This window comes from Camelina sativa, chromosome 5, assembly GCF_000633955.1.
Source record: "Camelina sativa cultivar DH55 chromosome 5, Cs, whole genome shotgun sequence".
Taxonomy (NCBI): Eukaryota; Viridiplantae; Streptophyta; class Magnoliopsida; order Brassicales; family Brassicaceae; genus Camelina; species Camelina sativa.
The window spans coordinates 7,044,120-7,059,230 of NC_025689.1; the positions used below are offsets into that span (position 1 = coordinate 7,044,120).

At 33.3% G+C, this 15,111-nt stretch overlaps 5 protein-coding genes and 2 non-coding genes across 7 annotated transcripts in view; all 7 read right to left on the reverse strand.

Moving 5' to 3' along the window:
- Positions 1-1,263, reverse strand: part of LOC104785918 (40S ribosomal protein S14-2-like) — a 2,525-nt gene extending 1,262 nt beyond the window's left edge. Inside the window, exons 1-5 of the mRNA XM_010511204.2 lie at positions 1,149-1,263; positions 682-804; positions 551-596; positions 270-355; positions 33-162 (exon numbers count right to left, since the gene is read on the reverse strand). Coding sequence (XP_010509506.1) covers positions 33-162; positions 270-355; positions 551-596; positions 682-804; positions 1,149-1,151 — 388 coding nt within the window. The 5' untranslated portion in view covers positions 1,152-1,263. The remainder of the gene's footprint in view (positions 1-32; positions 163-269; positions 356-550; positions 597-681; positions 805-1,148) is intronic.
- On the reverse strand, positions 1,448-1,527 carry TRNAL-UAG. Its single transcript has one exon. It is a non-coding gene; the product is annotated as a tRNA-Leu (tRNA).
- On the reverse strand, positions 1,642-2,567 carry LOC104785919. The gene is made up of 3 exons (XM_010511206.2): positions 2,261-2,567; positions 2,050-2,103; positions 1,642-1,950 (listed from the first exon to the last, which is right to left on the reverse strand). Exons 1-3 carry the CDS (start codon positions 2,522-2,524, stop codon positions 1,714-1,716), a joined length of 555 nt encoding a protein of 184 aa, XP_010509508.1. The 5' UTR covers positions 2,525-2,567; the 3' UTR covers positions 1,642-1,713.
- On the reverse strand, positions 2,161-2,234 carry TRNAN-GUU. The gene has a single exon. It is a non-coding gene; the product is annotated as a tRNA-Asn (tRNA).
- On the reverse strand, positions 2,628-4,509 carry LOC104785920 (peptidyl-prolyl cis-trans isomerase CYP18-2-like). The gene is made up of 6 exons (XM_010511207.2): positions 4,318-4,509; positions 3,990-4,085; positions 3,806-3,867; positions 3,193-3,326; positions 2,993-3,077; positions 2,628-2,895 (listed from the first exon to the last, which is right to left on the reverse strand). Exons 1-6 carry the CDS (start codon positions 4,387-4,389, stop codon positions 2,850-2,852), a joined length of 495 nt encoding a protein of 164 aa, XP_010509509.1. The 5' UTR covers positions 4,390-4,509; the 3' UTR covers positions 2,628-2,849.
- LOC104788970 (glycine-rich protein DOT1-like) lies at positions 5,344-6,428 on the reverse strand. Its single transcript, XM_010514726.1, has 2 exons — positions 5,690-6,428; positions 5,344-5,363 (listed from the first exon to the last, which is right to left on the reverse strand). Exons 1-2 carry the CDS (start codon positions 6,426-6,428, stop codon positions 5,344-5,346), a joined length of 759 nt encoding a protein of 252 aa, XP_010513028.1.
- LOC104788971 lies at positions 8,967-9,590 on the reverse strand. The gene has a single exon (XM_010514727.1). It carries the CDS (start codon positions 9,588-9,590, stop codon positions 8,967-8,969), a length of 624 nt encoding a protein of 207 aa, XP_010513029.1.

The window sequence follows — 15,111 nt, forward strand, 5'->3', positions numbered from 1 at the left end:
AGCTGGACGTTAGATTAGGTTATGAAGCTTACCGATACGGCCAATTTTCATGCCAGAACGAGCAAGGGCTCTAAGAGCAGACTGGGCTCCAGGACCAGGTGTCTTGGTCTTGTTTCCACCTGTGGCACGGAGCTTCACATGAATGGCGGTGATTCCAAGTTCCTGTATTTTAAATAGTAGTTAACAAAGCAGCTAGAACCACAAACAAGGTGGGGACTTTGGTTTCGTAATAAATATCTTAGGTCATATATATAGTATGGTTATGGTACCTTGCATCGCTGGGCAACATCTTGCGCAGCAAGCATAGCAGCATAAGGTGAGGACTCATCTCTGTCAGCTTTCACCTTCATCCCACCTAACCAAAAACAGAAGAGAATAGTTACTCATTTGAATTCAAGAAGATAGCCTACTACTCCAAAGAATGGTACACAAGAGAGGTTGAGGGACTAGATAAACACTTAAATCTGTCATACCCACTAAAGACTAGAAGGACAATAACATCTAACTTCTCATAGAGAGAGAGGCATGATCAAGGATCAACAATGCTTACCAGTGATACGGACAAGTGTTTCACGTCCAGACAAATCAGTAACATGCTGCAAATTGAAGATAACATCATGTCAGCTTAGACTTACATAAATGATAAAATGGAATCTCTCAATCTTATCAGAAGAAACTCACAATGAAAGTGTCGTTGAATGAAGCAAAGATGTGGACAACACCGAAAACATGCTCTCCCTCACGAACAGTTGGTCCAAGAGTCACAGTCTCAACCTTAGGCTCCTTAGTCTTTCTCTTCGACGACTACACAAAAACATACATTCCCACTCACATTTAGATTAACGCTTAAATCATAAAAATCCAATCTTTTCCTATAACACTTCAAATCAAACTCAATGGTAATCCATACATTTTACCAATTTTGAGATCATAAGCATAAACAATCATAAACAATATAATTTTTCTCACTAATACAATCAACCAACAGAGTCAAGATCAAAGGCAAAGAGAGATACATACTTTTCTAAACTCCAAATGACACAAAACAGCATTGCAAAAAAAAACGTAAATCTACATTTTTTGTTATCTGAAAGCAATCTGAGATAATCAGAGATAAGAGGAAAACACTTTACAAGGACGAAGCTTACCATGGTTAACAAGAGTAGATCGAATTTGAAGAAAGCAAAAAGCAAAGGCTCTTGGAGCTGTAGTTCCGCCTACAATACAGAGTTTGGCAAGAGAGAGACGACGTTGGTATCAGAAATCGAATTTATATTAGGGTTTTTATGACTTGAGAGTGAGATCGAGAAGCCTTCGTTTAGGGTTTCGAAATACGTTTTGGGCCGGGTCTTACTTGTTGGATTCAGCCCATGTTGATCATAAATCCAAAAAAAAAGTCGCCGTTTCATAAAAATATCACTGGGGAAAAAAGAAATTCTAAAATAGTTGACAACTGTGGGATTTGAACCCACGCCCTTTCGGACCAGAGCCTAAATCTGGCGCCTTAGACCACTCGGCCAAATTGTCATTTGTTGATAGACTTGCAACATAACTATTATTATTCTTATGTTTATTTTGCTGTATTCCAAACTGTAAAAAACTAAAAACTATCTGGTGTTTACAAGAGTTCTGTTTTTGATATGTAGTAAAAAATACTAGAAAGACATAAACATAAGAGACGCTTTGTTTCATTTTCATTTGAAATAGTCAAGTTTAGGCGATTCGAGCAAGCTCAACAGCTCTTTTGAGGGCACCTAAGAGGCTTCTCATGATTCTTTCTTCTCCCGGAGGTGCTTTGTCTTTCTTCCGTCCATGACGTGTCGCTTGGAACACCAAACCATCCTCCTTTGTTTGGTTAACCAAACAGTCAATGTAAACCGGAACATCGGTCTTGCCTTCATTCTCCATCACGATGAATCCTAACCTTGCTCCTCCACTTATTCTATCCACCTAATATGAATATATGATCCAGAGCCAAAGCCAAAGCCAAATTCACATTTTTCTTTATGGATTTCGATCAATCGCAATTATGAAGCAATTTAGTTATACCTTGAGAGGAACAGGAAGTGGCAGATTGGCTCCTTGGCAAAGACTGTTCGCCCACTATTTGTGATTTACAACACAAAAGAAAAGTAAACCAGTTAAATTCAAAAATTGATCCGCTAGAAGGAGGGGTCGAACCTCCGACCTTGTGGTTAACAGCCACACGCTCTAACCAACTGAGCTATTCCAGCTTTTTGCATGTTCATAATATCTATACCTGGAAAAGAAGAGTTTCGAATCTCGCGACATCTGTGTTCCCCGGAAGCTTCATTGTACCCAGAGAAACTCCATCTTCTTCCCCCGCTCTGACGCCTCCGTTTCCCGGCGACGCATTTGCTACGACCGACTTCTTTATTTTCCGGCGGCCTGGTGCGCCATTCGTCTGAAGCAGACATGGAATTGATGGACGGCGAAGAATTCTAGCCGGAGATCGGACGGTAACGGGAGGCGGAACAAAGAGAGCCGCTGCTGTGAAAGACATTTTTCGTATTGTCACGTCCTTCACAGAGTGAGAGATAGCTTTTTAGAGGATATGAGTTGAAACATTAAAAATCTTTACGACGTGTTCTTTTCTTGGCCGTTGATTGTCAAAAGGGACATTTGTAAATTGAGAAATTAGTATCTTACTAGGAACGAGGCGAATTACAAGAAGAAGATAAACGGATTCGAATCAGTCTATTTCAATCAAAGTAGAGTCAAAACCAGTCTACAATAGTATCATGTATCAGTAGAGAGTTATAATTCTTCATGTCGTAAACGTTTTGCTGCTGCTTCTTCTTCTTCTCCTCGACAAAAACTCGTCTGCTCTAATCGACCACTTTGGTTCTCAGAATCTTCACTTCATGGATTGGCCTGAAATTTTTAAGATTAGAAAAGAGATTTTATTTGATTACAGTCAATGGGTCGAGTCTTGATGATTTTGAAAGAAGAGTAAGTAAGTAAACTTTACTTGTCAGTGCTATCGGTTTGGACAGTACCGAGCCTCTTGATCACCTCCATACCACGGCACACTCTGCCAAAGATTGTGTGCTTTCCTGAAAGTTGCATAGAAATAGAGTAACAGTTAGTGACAGTCTCTTAATAAGCGTGGAAAAGGATCTCTCAATTCGTAAAACATAAAAGCAAGTTTCAGAGATGAATGTGTTTTACCATCCAAGGACGGTTGAGGTGCTAAAGTGATGAAGAACTGACTCCCATTTGTATCGGGACCAGCATTTGCCATTGATAAGATTCCAGCTCCCGTGTGCTTCAACTCTGGATTTATCTCATCCTCAAACTTAGCACTGCGGAAAAGGAACAAAGCCAAAAAAAAAAACATAAGACTAATTGTAAGAACAATATACGACATAAAAATATCCTACAAGCTTCTGGAACACATGAGCGGACCAAGAGCAAGAATGAAACAGACTATAAATCGAGCAGCTAGAGCTTTCACATTATACATTTTGACACTGTCTGTATTAACCAACTTGGGACTTTAAGAACCTTGAGTCGACTATATAAATCATGTTAAGAAGTTTTGAATATTGTTTTGTTCAATTTCAAAAACACAATCAGTCTTGACTGAAGTTCAAACGAAACGGACACTAAATGTTACTACAAGCTCTCAAACTATATTGGAAGTTATGGAGGTAATCAAGAGCTTAGCTATATATATCTGATCCAAAAGTCCCTTACTAACATACATCCATAGAATCAACCAGCAAAGCTAACAATGATCAAAAAGAAAAGAAAAAAAGATGAGATAAAGATTGAAACATACCCATAAATGGATTGACCACCTCTTCCAGTTCCAGTAGGATCTCCACCTTGCACAATGAAGTCCTGAAACAAACCAAATAGCAAAAGCAACAAAAAAATTCCTTAGAACTTCATCACACATAGTGAATGATCTGAGTACAAACGATAAATATAAATATATAAGTTGAAAACAGGACAACACAAACCTTGACGACTCTGTGAAAAAGAACGTTATTATAGTAACCTCTCCGGGATAGCTCAACGAAGTTCCGGCAAGTTCTCGGGGAGTGTTTGTAGTACATCTGAGGAAATTGACACAAAATCAACAACATTGTAAACCCTAAAAACCCTAAAATCTTCAATTAGAAGTACGATTCGATTAGAATACAACCGGAATGAAGAAACTATATATGAAATCTAGGTCTCGTGTGAGCTCTATATATATGAATGTAATCGCCGGAATTTTTTTTTTTTTTTTTCCGTTGATTCGATAGCTAAACAAGAAAATAACAAGGAAGAAAGAGAGATATATACCTCGACGGTGAAAGGACCCATGGAGGTCTCCAGCGTAACCTCCGGCGGGCTTCCTTCAGGTCTCGCCGACATTATACAGAGATGGCGGAAGAAGGTCTAGAGAGAGAGAGAGAGGGAGGGAGAGAAGCGTCTCGTCGGGAAATCGAAGCAAGACAAAGGTGTGAGCGATGCTTACTCTTTTATCGGGTCGGATCTGATTCTGCCTCAATTGGGTCGGTCAACCCGAAGTTTATAATAACATGTTTGGGCCTAGTGCAGTCCATTGTAATGTGCAAACTCCATCTGCCACTTCTATGATTTTTTTTTTCTTTTTTTTTTCCTAAAAGATATATACTTATTATGATATTTTTTCACACAAATTAATAAACATAAACACTATAAATCTGTTTTAGGTTCTTCAAAAAAAAAAAACTATAAATCTGTTTAATATTATCTACTGTAATCTTTCGATAAATCATGCAGTTGATGATCCAAATTTGTATTATGCCTTAAATGCAAATATGATCACAATCTCCATGACGAAAGAGTTCTCATGCATGCTTTTTGTCAAAAAAAAAAATTTTTTTTGATAAACTCTATCAGCTGATCCGGTCAGCCCCAGTAGAAACGTTCCAAAGTGTTTTAGAGTGGACTTCTCCCCGGAACCACCACACTGTCTTTGTTTATCCCGAGTTTGGAATGCTTTCCGACTAATGTCACAGGTAATCAGACCGCCTAATAGACTTCCCACACAGCTATAATTTTGGTTTCCATCTGTGTGGGCTTCTTGTCAAATTTATTTTCAATGATTTCAAGATGACTTAGTAGTTAACACACTCAAATAGTGAAGTCTTCATGTCAATAAGAAGATTAGACCCAAAAAATTGGTATTGCAAACAAATTTCACATCGATGTTATGTTGGATAGTTGAACTTATGAATCATAGATTCATAGTTTAATTCATGACTTCTAGTTTTGTCATGTAGGGGTCTTAAAATTTAAAACTGTGATTTCTATTCTATGTATACAGTATACTGATAGTTGTACTTAGAGTTGGGAACAACTACCTTCATTTATAAAAAAACTTGACACACACGATACGAAGTAGCATACAACATGCATGGATACAACTTTTAAACTTCAACAATATATAGCCGCCTTTTTACGGCTTATTTATACAAAATGTTACTCTATTTATTACCACAATCATATTATGTTGAAACTATATAGTCTCTTACGAGAAATGACACTTCACTCCATATAGATAGTTATTCTTTTCATGGTGCATAGCCACCGCTGCCTTCTCCTCCACCAGCACCCCCACCGTGACCATAACCAGATGCGGCAGCATAACCTCCGCCACCTCCTCCTCCTCCCCCAGCACCACCGCCACCTCCTCCTCCACCACCATGTCCACCAGCTCCCGCACCACCGCCATATCCCTCTCCAGCCCCACCTCCTGCTCCGTAACCACCACCGTGAGCTCCTCCTTCGCCAGAACCTCCTCCTCCACCGCCACCATTCCCACCGCCTCCGCCACCTCCATGTCCACCGGCACCGGCACCTCCCCCTCCATATCCTCCTCCCGCACCACCGCCTTGTCCACCACCGTACCCACCCCCATGTGCACCGCCACCTCCTCCACCGCCTCCTGCTCCGCTTCCTCCACCACCAGCATACCCACCAGCTTCTCCGCCTCCATACCCAGCTCCACCGCCTTCACCGCTTCCACCTCCGTAGCCTCCTCCAGGACCACCACCTCCGCCAGCACCACCCCCATGTCCACCGCCTCCTCCTCCACCAATATGTCCCTCGCCATACCCACCAGCTCCACCACCTTCACCGCCTCCGTAGCCAGATCCTCCTCCAGGACCACCACCGCCGCCTCCGCCAGCACCGCCACCATGTCCACCACCTCCGCCTGCGCCAATACCTCCAGCTCCACCGTAGCCAGCACCACCACCTACTCCGCCGCCGCCACCAATACCAACACCAGCATTTAAACCACTTTTGACGCCATATTCAGAGACTTCAGCCTCGGATTCAGAGAAGGAGAGAAGTGCTCGTCTAGCAGAACATAACCCTAAACCTACAAAGAAACATAGAAAGAAGATATTTTTGTGATTAGCCATATTTCACTCTTTCTTCTTAATATTTAGTTGTGAGATGAGTTTGGCTAGAGAATGTGTCCGTATTTATAGGCATTTCATGAGACCCAACCGCGTTTGTTGCACATAGGATGGATGTCATAAAATTTCACTCGTTGAGGCCCACAGCTAACCTATCAGTTTCATTTGGTTATCTTATATGCTTTTTATCTAGTAATGTCATGATTATGTGTAATACTTTTTATATACAACTACAAACACTGTTTTAGGTTATAATGTTATATTCAGGTTTTAGACTCTTAGGTGTGTATAATTAAATCACAATATGGTGGAACAACAATGGGTTATATATATCTTTTATAGTGGTTCATATAACCGTTAAACATTTATGTTCTTAGACGTCTTCATGAAATGGTATGTTTAACTACAAAATACAAATTAGTCATTTCTTGTATATATTATATATAATAGTACATTACTCTTTTTATATCAAATTATAATAGTTGTAACTTGTAACACATTGACACTATACATAAATCATTAGACTAGATTTGTACTCATATTTATAAAAGCAAGTTTTGATCAGCTTAGATCGAGTTTTACTGAGATGGTTACAAATAAGACAAAATTAATGAGATGGTGCATGAGATACTAAGCTACAATAACATATTCGGTCATAGGTGAGTTGAAGTCTTGCAAAGTTTGAACAAGATATCGATCACTGTAGGTAACAACACTTCCCGTAATGTATATACCACATATGTTTCATGAGGTTTACTACTGTATCACTTACCAATATACATACGTAGAATCAAACATCTGATGACTCTACTAATTTCAGATTCACTAATCACTAAGTAGCTAGTGCCGCTTGTGTGTGTATGTTTGGTTGTCTCCCATATTGCATAAATGACATATATAATGAACTAACTGTACTCTAAATAACTAAATATAATGAATCAGACCTAATTTCTACATATTATCATATTGTTCTTTATGGATATCTGACTCACTCCTATGTCTACACTAACTTTCAGAATTTAAAAATGAATTCCTAACAACTTGTGTTTATTAGTGGCTCCTATAATATTTTTGAACAAGGCAATAGATATAAACGTTGCATAAACGCAATTATATGAATATATGAACTCCAGTTAGTTCACGTTTTAGAATGTCTCTATATTATACATTATCCAGAAGTTTTGAAAAGTTGATTTTTTTATTAGAATTAAAAAGGCCATGTGAAATTCTCATTATTAGCGTTTTGGCAATGACAATGAAGTGCGCCATCCAGCAAATTAGCAACACTAGAGAGATATATAATACTTTCCGATCACATACCCACTTGTTATTCTATGTGTTAAAAAGTTTATAAATACATTTGAACAGAATAAATAGGTAAATTTCATCACAAAAAAAAACTTATTCTTGACTTATAATGTACTCCTTATTTACGAAAATGATTGAAATTGATGTTTTTCATTCCTATGTGCTATATTTAAGGAGTACATTATAAATCATGAATAAGATTTTTGGTCCAATAATTAATGTTAAGATCCATACCCCAAAAAAAAAAAAATTATCATGGTCCAATGTAGATGATGTCAATTTAGCTTTATTTTTTAAAAAATTCGTTAAATTGCAACCAAGCATCTTACATACCATATTCAATGTGAATTCATCTAACTAACCACATTAATTCATCAACTCATTACTACTATATATCATGTTTAAGCATGTTAAAAGTAAGACAGGCATGAGACAACCGTAATCTTATCGAACGCTAACAATATTGAACCAAAACCGGTTCAAAGTGACTTTGGTTAGATTTTAATTACAATTTACTAAAATCGAACTAACGGAACCTAGCTTAACCAACCCCAAAACTAAACTGAAATGGGAGAGGTGTCTAAACCGAGTAATAGCAAGGTGGTTTGTGCCCGACCATCATGCTATCATGATCAGTCCGAATTGACAGGTTTTTAGTTGGCCGCAAAGTGTTTAGATTTGTACATATGAAAGTGGACCCAACCATTTCACTTTGTTTCGCAAGTGGCTCCTTTAATAAACTTTCAAAAACTTTTGACAAATGGGTTTCGGGCTTATGATTGTCATGAAACATAGAGAGAAGCACACTTACACAAAGTTTAAGAATCATATACAAAATGGGAGAAAACATATTAAAAAATTAAGGACCAAACATTATAATCGGAATTGCCAACTAAAACTGCTAATTAGTCATCCACAATATGTATGTCTTGGACTGATAATACAAAAATATAATTTCATACAAATGCACATTTTCGTTATGATCAACCAATATATTATATATATGGTCGCTTAATGGGTTGCTGATAAAAAAATGGTAGCCAATATGGTTGAAAGATTTCACATATTAGCTTATGTATGAGACTTTCGAATTTGAAAGTGTCAGTTAAAAAAAAGAATTTTGAACTAGAAAACGTTAATTATTGAGTTCAAAGAAAGAAAAAAAACGGTCATGATTTTGAAAGAACAGCTCTTTTCTCGCAAAGACAACCCAACAAAAGAAAGATTTAAATCTCACATTTCCCAAATACGTTCCTCAACACCGAGCTTGCAGCAAACATAGACATCATGTGACGCCTGAACTATCTGATCATCATAAAGTTTGTAAACGCCCCAATCACTCATACATATCTTCTTTTCTTTCCTCACTCCTCTGTGCCCCAAACGCTCCTCCACGATCTTCTCAAAGGAACTATTCTTGAGCCAAATAGGCAGATAGTACCTTATGTCGAGAAGTCTCCAAACGTACAACTGATGGTAAAAACTCTCGAGCTTGTCCTGGTCCTGGCTGTTCCATACGCCGACAAAAGTGATTGTGCGATCTTCCAAGAAACTTCGGAGGACGTTGGGCATGCTCTTACAGTGAGACAACTGGATGATGAGACAGCGGATACCAACACATAACTGGAGAGTGTCCGGTGGTGGATTGGGACCACCGGGTGTCCATTGGACGCCGAGTCCGACAACGAGAGGGTGTGACAAACGAAGACGGCTGAAGAAGCGAATGCTTTGGATCCATCGGCGGATCACTGAAGTAGTATGAGTGACCGTGACGATCAAACGTTGTCCAAAAAAACCGACGTGGTGTACGTCTCCGCGGATATGGCGCTTTGGGAATCTTCTTCTGATCCTAGCCATGACGATTTGAAACCTGCTAACTTAGAGAACGACACTGTTTCAAGAGAATTGACACGTAAAAATATATAGAGGCTAATTCATATCCATCCCTTAGTTAAATATTCTAAATCTCTTAATACTTATCACCATAATATTATTCTTCCGTTTAGATGTCACCAGCCCACTTCATAAACGAACTTGATGAGCGTTCACCTCGAATCGCCCAGAGTCGATCTGAGGTTAAATAAGAGAAGAGACAGATAAAGTTAAAAATCCCCAAAGAAGGCGAGAGCAATTAGGGTTTTTTTTTTTTTTTTTTTTTGTAATGTTTCGAGATATATATATACCCATGGCTTCCCTTACTTTAGTTACATTATTTACATTTTTATTGGATTTAGTTATGTTCGTAAATTTAATTACAAGTCTAGTTTTGTTATATTTATGTATAGAGGATATTCTTGATCCCAAAGTATAAATAGCTTTAGTGTATATCTAACTCGTATAGATTTACTTTTTGTTAATATTTTCCTTTTAGCCTTAGGAATTCTCACTTGTATAACGTACAGACTTTACATTTAATTCATTGTTTCTGTTCATGACCAATGTTGACATAAGATTTCAAATAGCGAGTAAGGGTTTAATTTCAAATATGAATTTATCACAGAGGAAAAGGTTCTTGAATTGTTTATTACTGAATTTAAAGAACTACTAGGTAACAATCCGTACTATGTGCGGGATAAATCAATTTAAAGAAAATTATTATAAGTAAAATTATTATTCTAGAAGCAATATCTGTTTCTGTCAAACATAATATGTAAAGTTTTTTATTTATTTATTCAAAGCTGTTTTTTCGTATAAAAAGTATGTTTCATTTGAATATATAAGAAGTTTTCTGGTAGAGAAATTATTGATAAAATGTTACTATTTATTGCAACATGTTTTTTGTGTGGTTTAAAAATCAAATTCATATCTTCTTATGTTTTATTCCCTCCGTTTAACAAAGAGTGTCGTTCTGGAGATTTTTCTTTGTTTCACAAAGAGTGTCACTCTATAATTCCAATGCATTATTTTATATTTCCAATGCATCTTTTACACTAGATTTCTTAGTTTTACCCTTAATTTATAACTAAATTAACCTATTAAATAAGGGCATATATGTATATTTCAATATTTTCTTAATTTGTGTGAAAATGTCAGAATGACACTCTTTGTAAAACAAATGGAGTATATTGTAATCATAACAATTTTGCATGTTTCTTATGTAACATAAAAACATATACAAAATTACTCGGTAGTTTAATTATTCAATTTTATTATATGTTAGTAACAATCAGATTCTAAACAAAATTTTCTGAAGATATTTTAATTTATTGATTTAATATTTTTGATTCTATTTAAATCTTTTGAGTTAGTTGATTTGTTAATATTTTCTATAAATGACGGATTATTACCAAAAAAAACCATTATGAAAAAATTAATGAAATTCCAAAATCAACGTATTCGTGTAAGAATACATTTCACCTATGAAATATGTAAACGTGGTCAAGAAAATATTTATAAAATATTGCAATATATGGCAATATAGATTTTGTGTCTTTTAAAAATCAAATTTATATTTATGGTTTGTCGAGTAACTATAACAATTTTGCATAATCTAATAATCACCATTTTAAATATATTATGAATTTTTGGGTACTAAGTTTATTTATAATGATAAGGGTTATTGTCTCATTCATTTTTAATAGCACATAAATGAATATACAATTAGAACGTATATTCCTATTCGGTTATCAATATTTCAATTTTTTAATAAATAATCACACTAAATTTTGAGATTAATTAGTTTACATACTTAGATATATATAAATACTATAATTTGTACCCGCGCACGTGCGGGATTTTAATCGAAAATATTAATATCAATTTTTGAGTTCAAATATAATCATTTAAACTTTTGAATATAAATCTATATAAACACTAAACTTACTTTACTACATAATATACAACATATATATTGTTGAAGATAATATTTTTTAGTTATATCTATTTGCGCGTGATTTTTATTGAATAGAAATATAATCATTTGAAGTTTAAAACATAAATCTATATAAAAGCTATACTTATTTTACTAATCTATATATAACATATATTGTCTATTGTTGCAATAATGTTTTCTTGGCAAATCAACAATATATCACATGGTAACAAAAAATATAACTTAAAAAAAAACCTCACTCGAAGAGTCTACCGTCTTCTGACCTATTAGCCCTAGAAGAGTTCATTTTATATTCATATCTCATGAAAATATCTTTTTTAAAGTTCTAATGTCGACTATTGATCGTTGGGCTAATTATAGAGATCATTTTAACATATTAATATCACACGTTAAATGTAAATATACAAAGTTTTATAAATATTTTTAGTGTTATTTCGCTACAATGGAGTTGTCCAAATACATCACCTCCAATAATAGAATTTTCGACCAAGTTAAGAATTCTTAGATGGTGAAACCATTAAACCCGACAATGAATATCCGTTCTCTAATCCAAATTACATATCTTCTAAAACCTCATATGCTGTTTCTAGATGTTAATTTAATGATGCATTCTCATCTTCGTCTTTTCAAGAAAAACATAGTGTACTTTAAATATGTTGTTTCTCCCAATGTTTTGGGTTAAAAGTATTTGAGTAAATTAATAAAATCTCAAGCTTGTTTTATATTTAAATTTTTTTATCATGTTATAGAATTGTAGCTTCAGTTGATAATATATCTTCTGAGATATGCTACACAAATCATATGTCACTTTTGTAACAGTTTACATATCATTTTTTCTATATTTTGTGACCATTGATTTTGTCTCTTTAGACAGATTATTTTTTTCAAATGTCTTTTTCATAGTTTTCCCAAAAAAAGTATGACTCTTACAATGTCTTCATTTTTGATCAAAACTTTTAAGTTGAATTGAGTAATTAAGCTTTTATTTTTCTTTAAGTTAAATTTAATAATAAATCTTTGTAGTATATGTTTCTAATTAAAAACTAATATTTCATTTCAATTTTCTTTTTATGTTTAGAATTTTATAAATAAAATTACATAAATTGTTTTCTACTCCACCATGCATTAAAATCTTACGTACTTCCATTCTAAAACTCACTAATCCATTCTAAATTTTAGAATATGAAAATTTTTTGGTTAAAATTTGAATAATAACATTACTACTAATACAATTCGTAGTATTATTTTTACTATTTGAAATTTGTATTTATGTCACTTTATTCATTTTTATTATTTATTATTTAATAAAAAATTATGTAATTTATCATAATTTAATAGGATTTTAGTGGAACTGACTAACTTTATTGCCTACTCAATTAATGAAAGAAAGTATTATATGGTTTGAAAACGTGTAAAAGTTAAGGTTTATAAAACTACATAAAGGCATAATCATAATCATGTATTTAAACTATTCCATTTCTCATACAAGATATGGTTTTTATTATGATAGGTGTCGGTAAAAGAGAATGTCAAATGTCATATTATTAGTAAAAAATAGAAAAAACTTTCTCATATTATATAAGATATGCTTTGACAGTTCATTTTTAATAAATAATTTTTTTTACAAAATACTATTCTAGTTTATTGGTGTTACAACATTTTGATGAGTCAATACAAATAATTTTAGATCAACTTTAAGTAATATCAATTAATTTTAATAGATAATTTAAATTTATACATAAGAGAGCTTAATAAATAAGATAAGTTTATTTTATTATTTATAAAAATAATATCTGACCTAATTAATTAATATTATAAGATCAAATATTATCTATATTTCAAATATAATATTATTTTCTCATATGACCAAAAATAGTATTTCAAATCTAAAAAATATTAAATATTATTTTGTGATAAAAAAAAAACTGTGAATCAATAACAAAAAAAGCATATGAGAAACATATCTATTTACAGTAAAACCTCTATAAATTAATACTCTATAAATTAATAAACACTATAAATTAATAAACACTATAATAAATTTTGCTAGTCCTAAGTTGGAACAGTGTAAAAATAACAAAATTCGATAAGATAATAAGATAATATTTTTTTTGAAATCCTCATGTAAAATATGGTCCCAATAATATTATAAAATAATAATTATGTAAATTTCTATATATATATATATATATGCTGATATAGTAAAGTATGTTTCTCTTAAACCTCATATATATAAAACAATTGTTATGTTGTATCTTCAAACTATAATGATATAAAATATTCTATAACATTTCATAAAACAGCTAAAACTTTTTAAAGTTTTCACTTTCTAAATATGCATCATTTACATTTTGATAGTTTGATAGATTATTAAAATACGATAATTGATATTCTTATTTATATATTTGAATATTTATGTCATGTGTATAAGTGAATTTGTCTATAATATTTCTTATTCATTGTCAATAATATTTTTTAATAATTTCAAATTCAATTCTAATACCATAAAATTTACAACATCCAAAATTGTAATCTTATTTTGCAACAACTATCTCAATTTAATTTTTTAAAAATTAAACAATTAAAAATATATCTATAAATTAATAATTATTAATTTACATTATAAAATAATAATTATTAATTTATAGATAAATTGATATCATTATAAATTAATAAAATGTGTTGGTCCCAACATTATTAATTTATAGAGGTTTTATTGTATATGTTTTGATGAGAGAGAGGGTCTCTCATTTGAGAAACAACATATCTATTTATCTAGCCATTTTCAATTAATATATATTTTTAGTTTTAGTTTATTTTTAAGACAGCTTTCTCATTGACAGACTTGAGACTACAATAGAAGTGCTTTAAAAGCCACAACGTGACAAATCTAAGTACGAGATACAAACTAAATACATAGGTCTGAATCTTTTCTAAAGAGAATTGTTAGAGACTATTTTTTGTTTTGTTTTTTCTTATGGGAGGAACGAGGAAGTATTGTTGCTTCACAAAAACGTTTGGTAATAAGTTTTTGTGTATGATGTTAACATTAGTTTAGAGTTTAGCTAGACTCGAAATCATTAGTAATAATACTAATAGTTAAGCTATGATATTACCGCCTTTCTATTTTCTTAGCCTGCCACATAAATAATCGTTTTCAATATGTGACATGCTTTCTACTATAAACAATATCGAATTTTGTATATTTAATATACGATTCTCAATTTTGGAAAGCGTTTAAACCTAACATGGCATGTTTAGGATACGCTTATATATTGAATATACGTGTTTAAGATAAGCATTTAAACCTCAGTTTTTTTTTTGGGTTCTAAAAGGTCAATATCCTTTTACTCGCTCAATAATTTACTATTCTCTTTAGATTCAATTAGCTAATTGTATCAACTTTTTCCATTATTTTTTGGTCATCAAAGTTTTCCATTCATTGTTTTGAAAGCTAATTAACTTATATAAGACCTCTTTGTTGTACCCACGATCTACAATCTCGGGCAATAGGCAAGAGGGCCTAAGTCAGGCTTGCCTAATGGG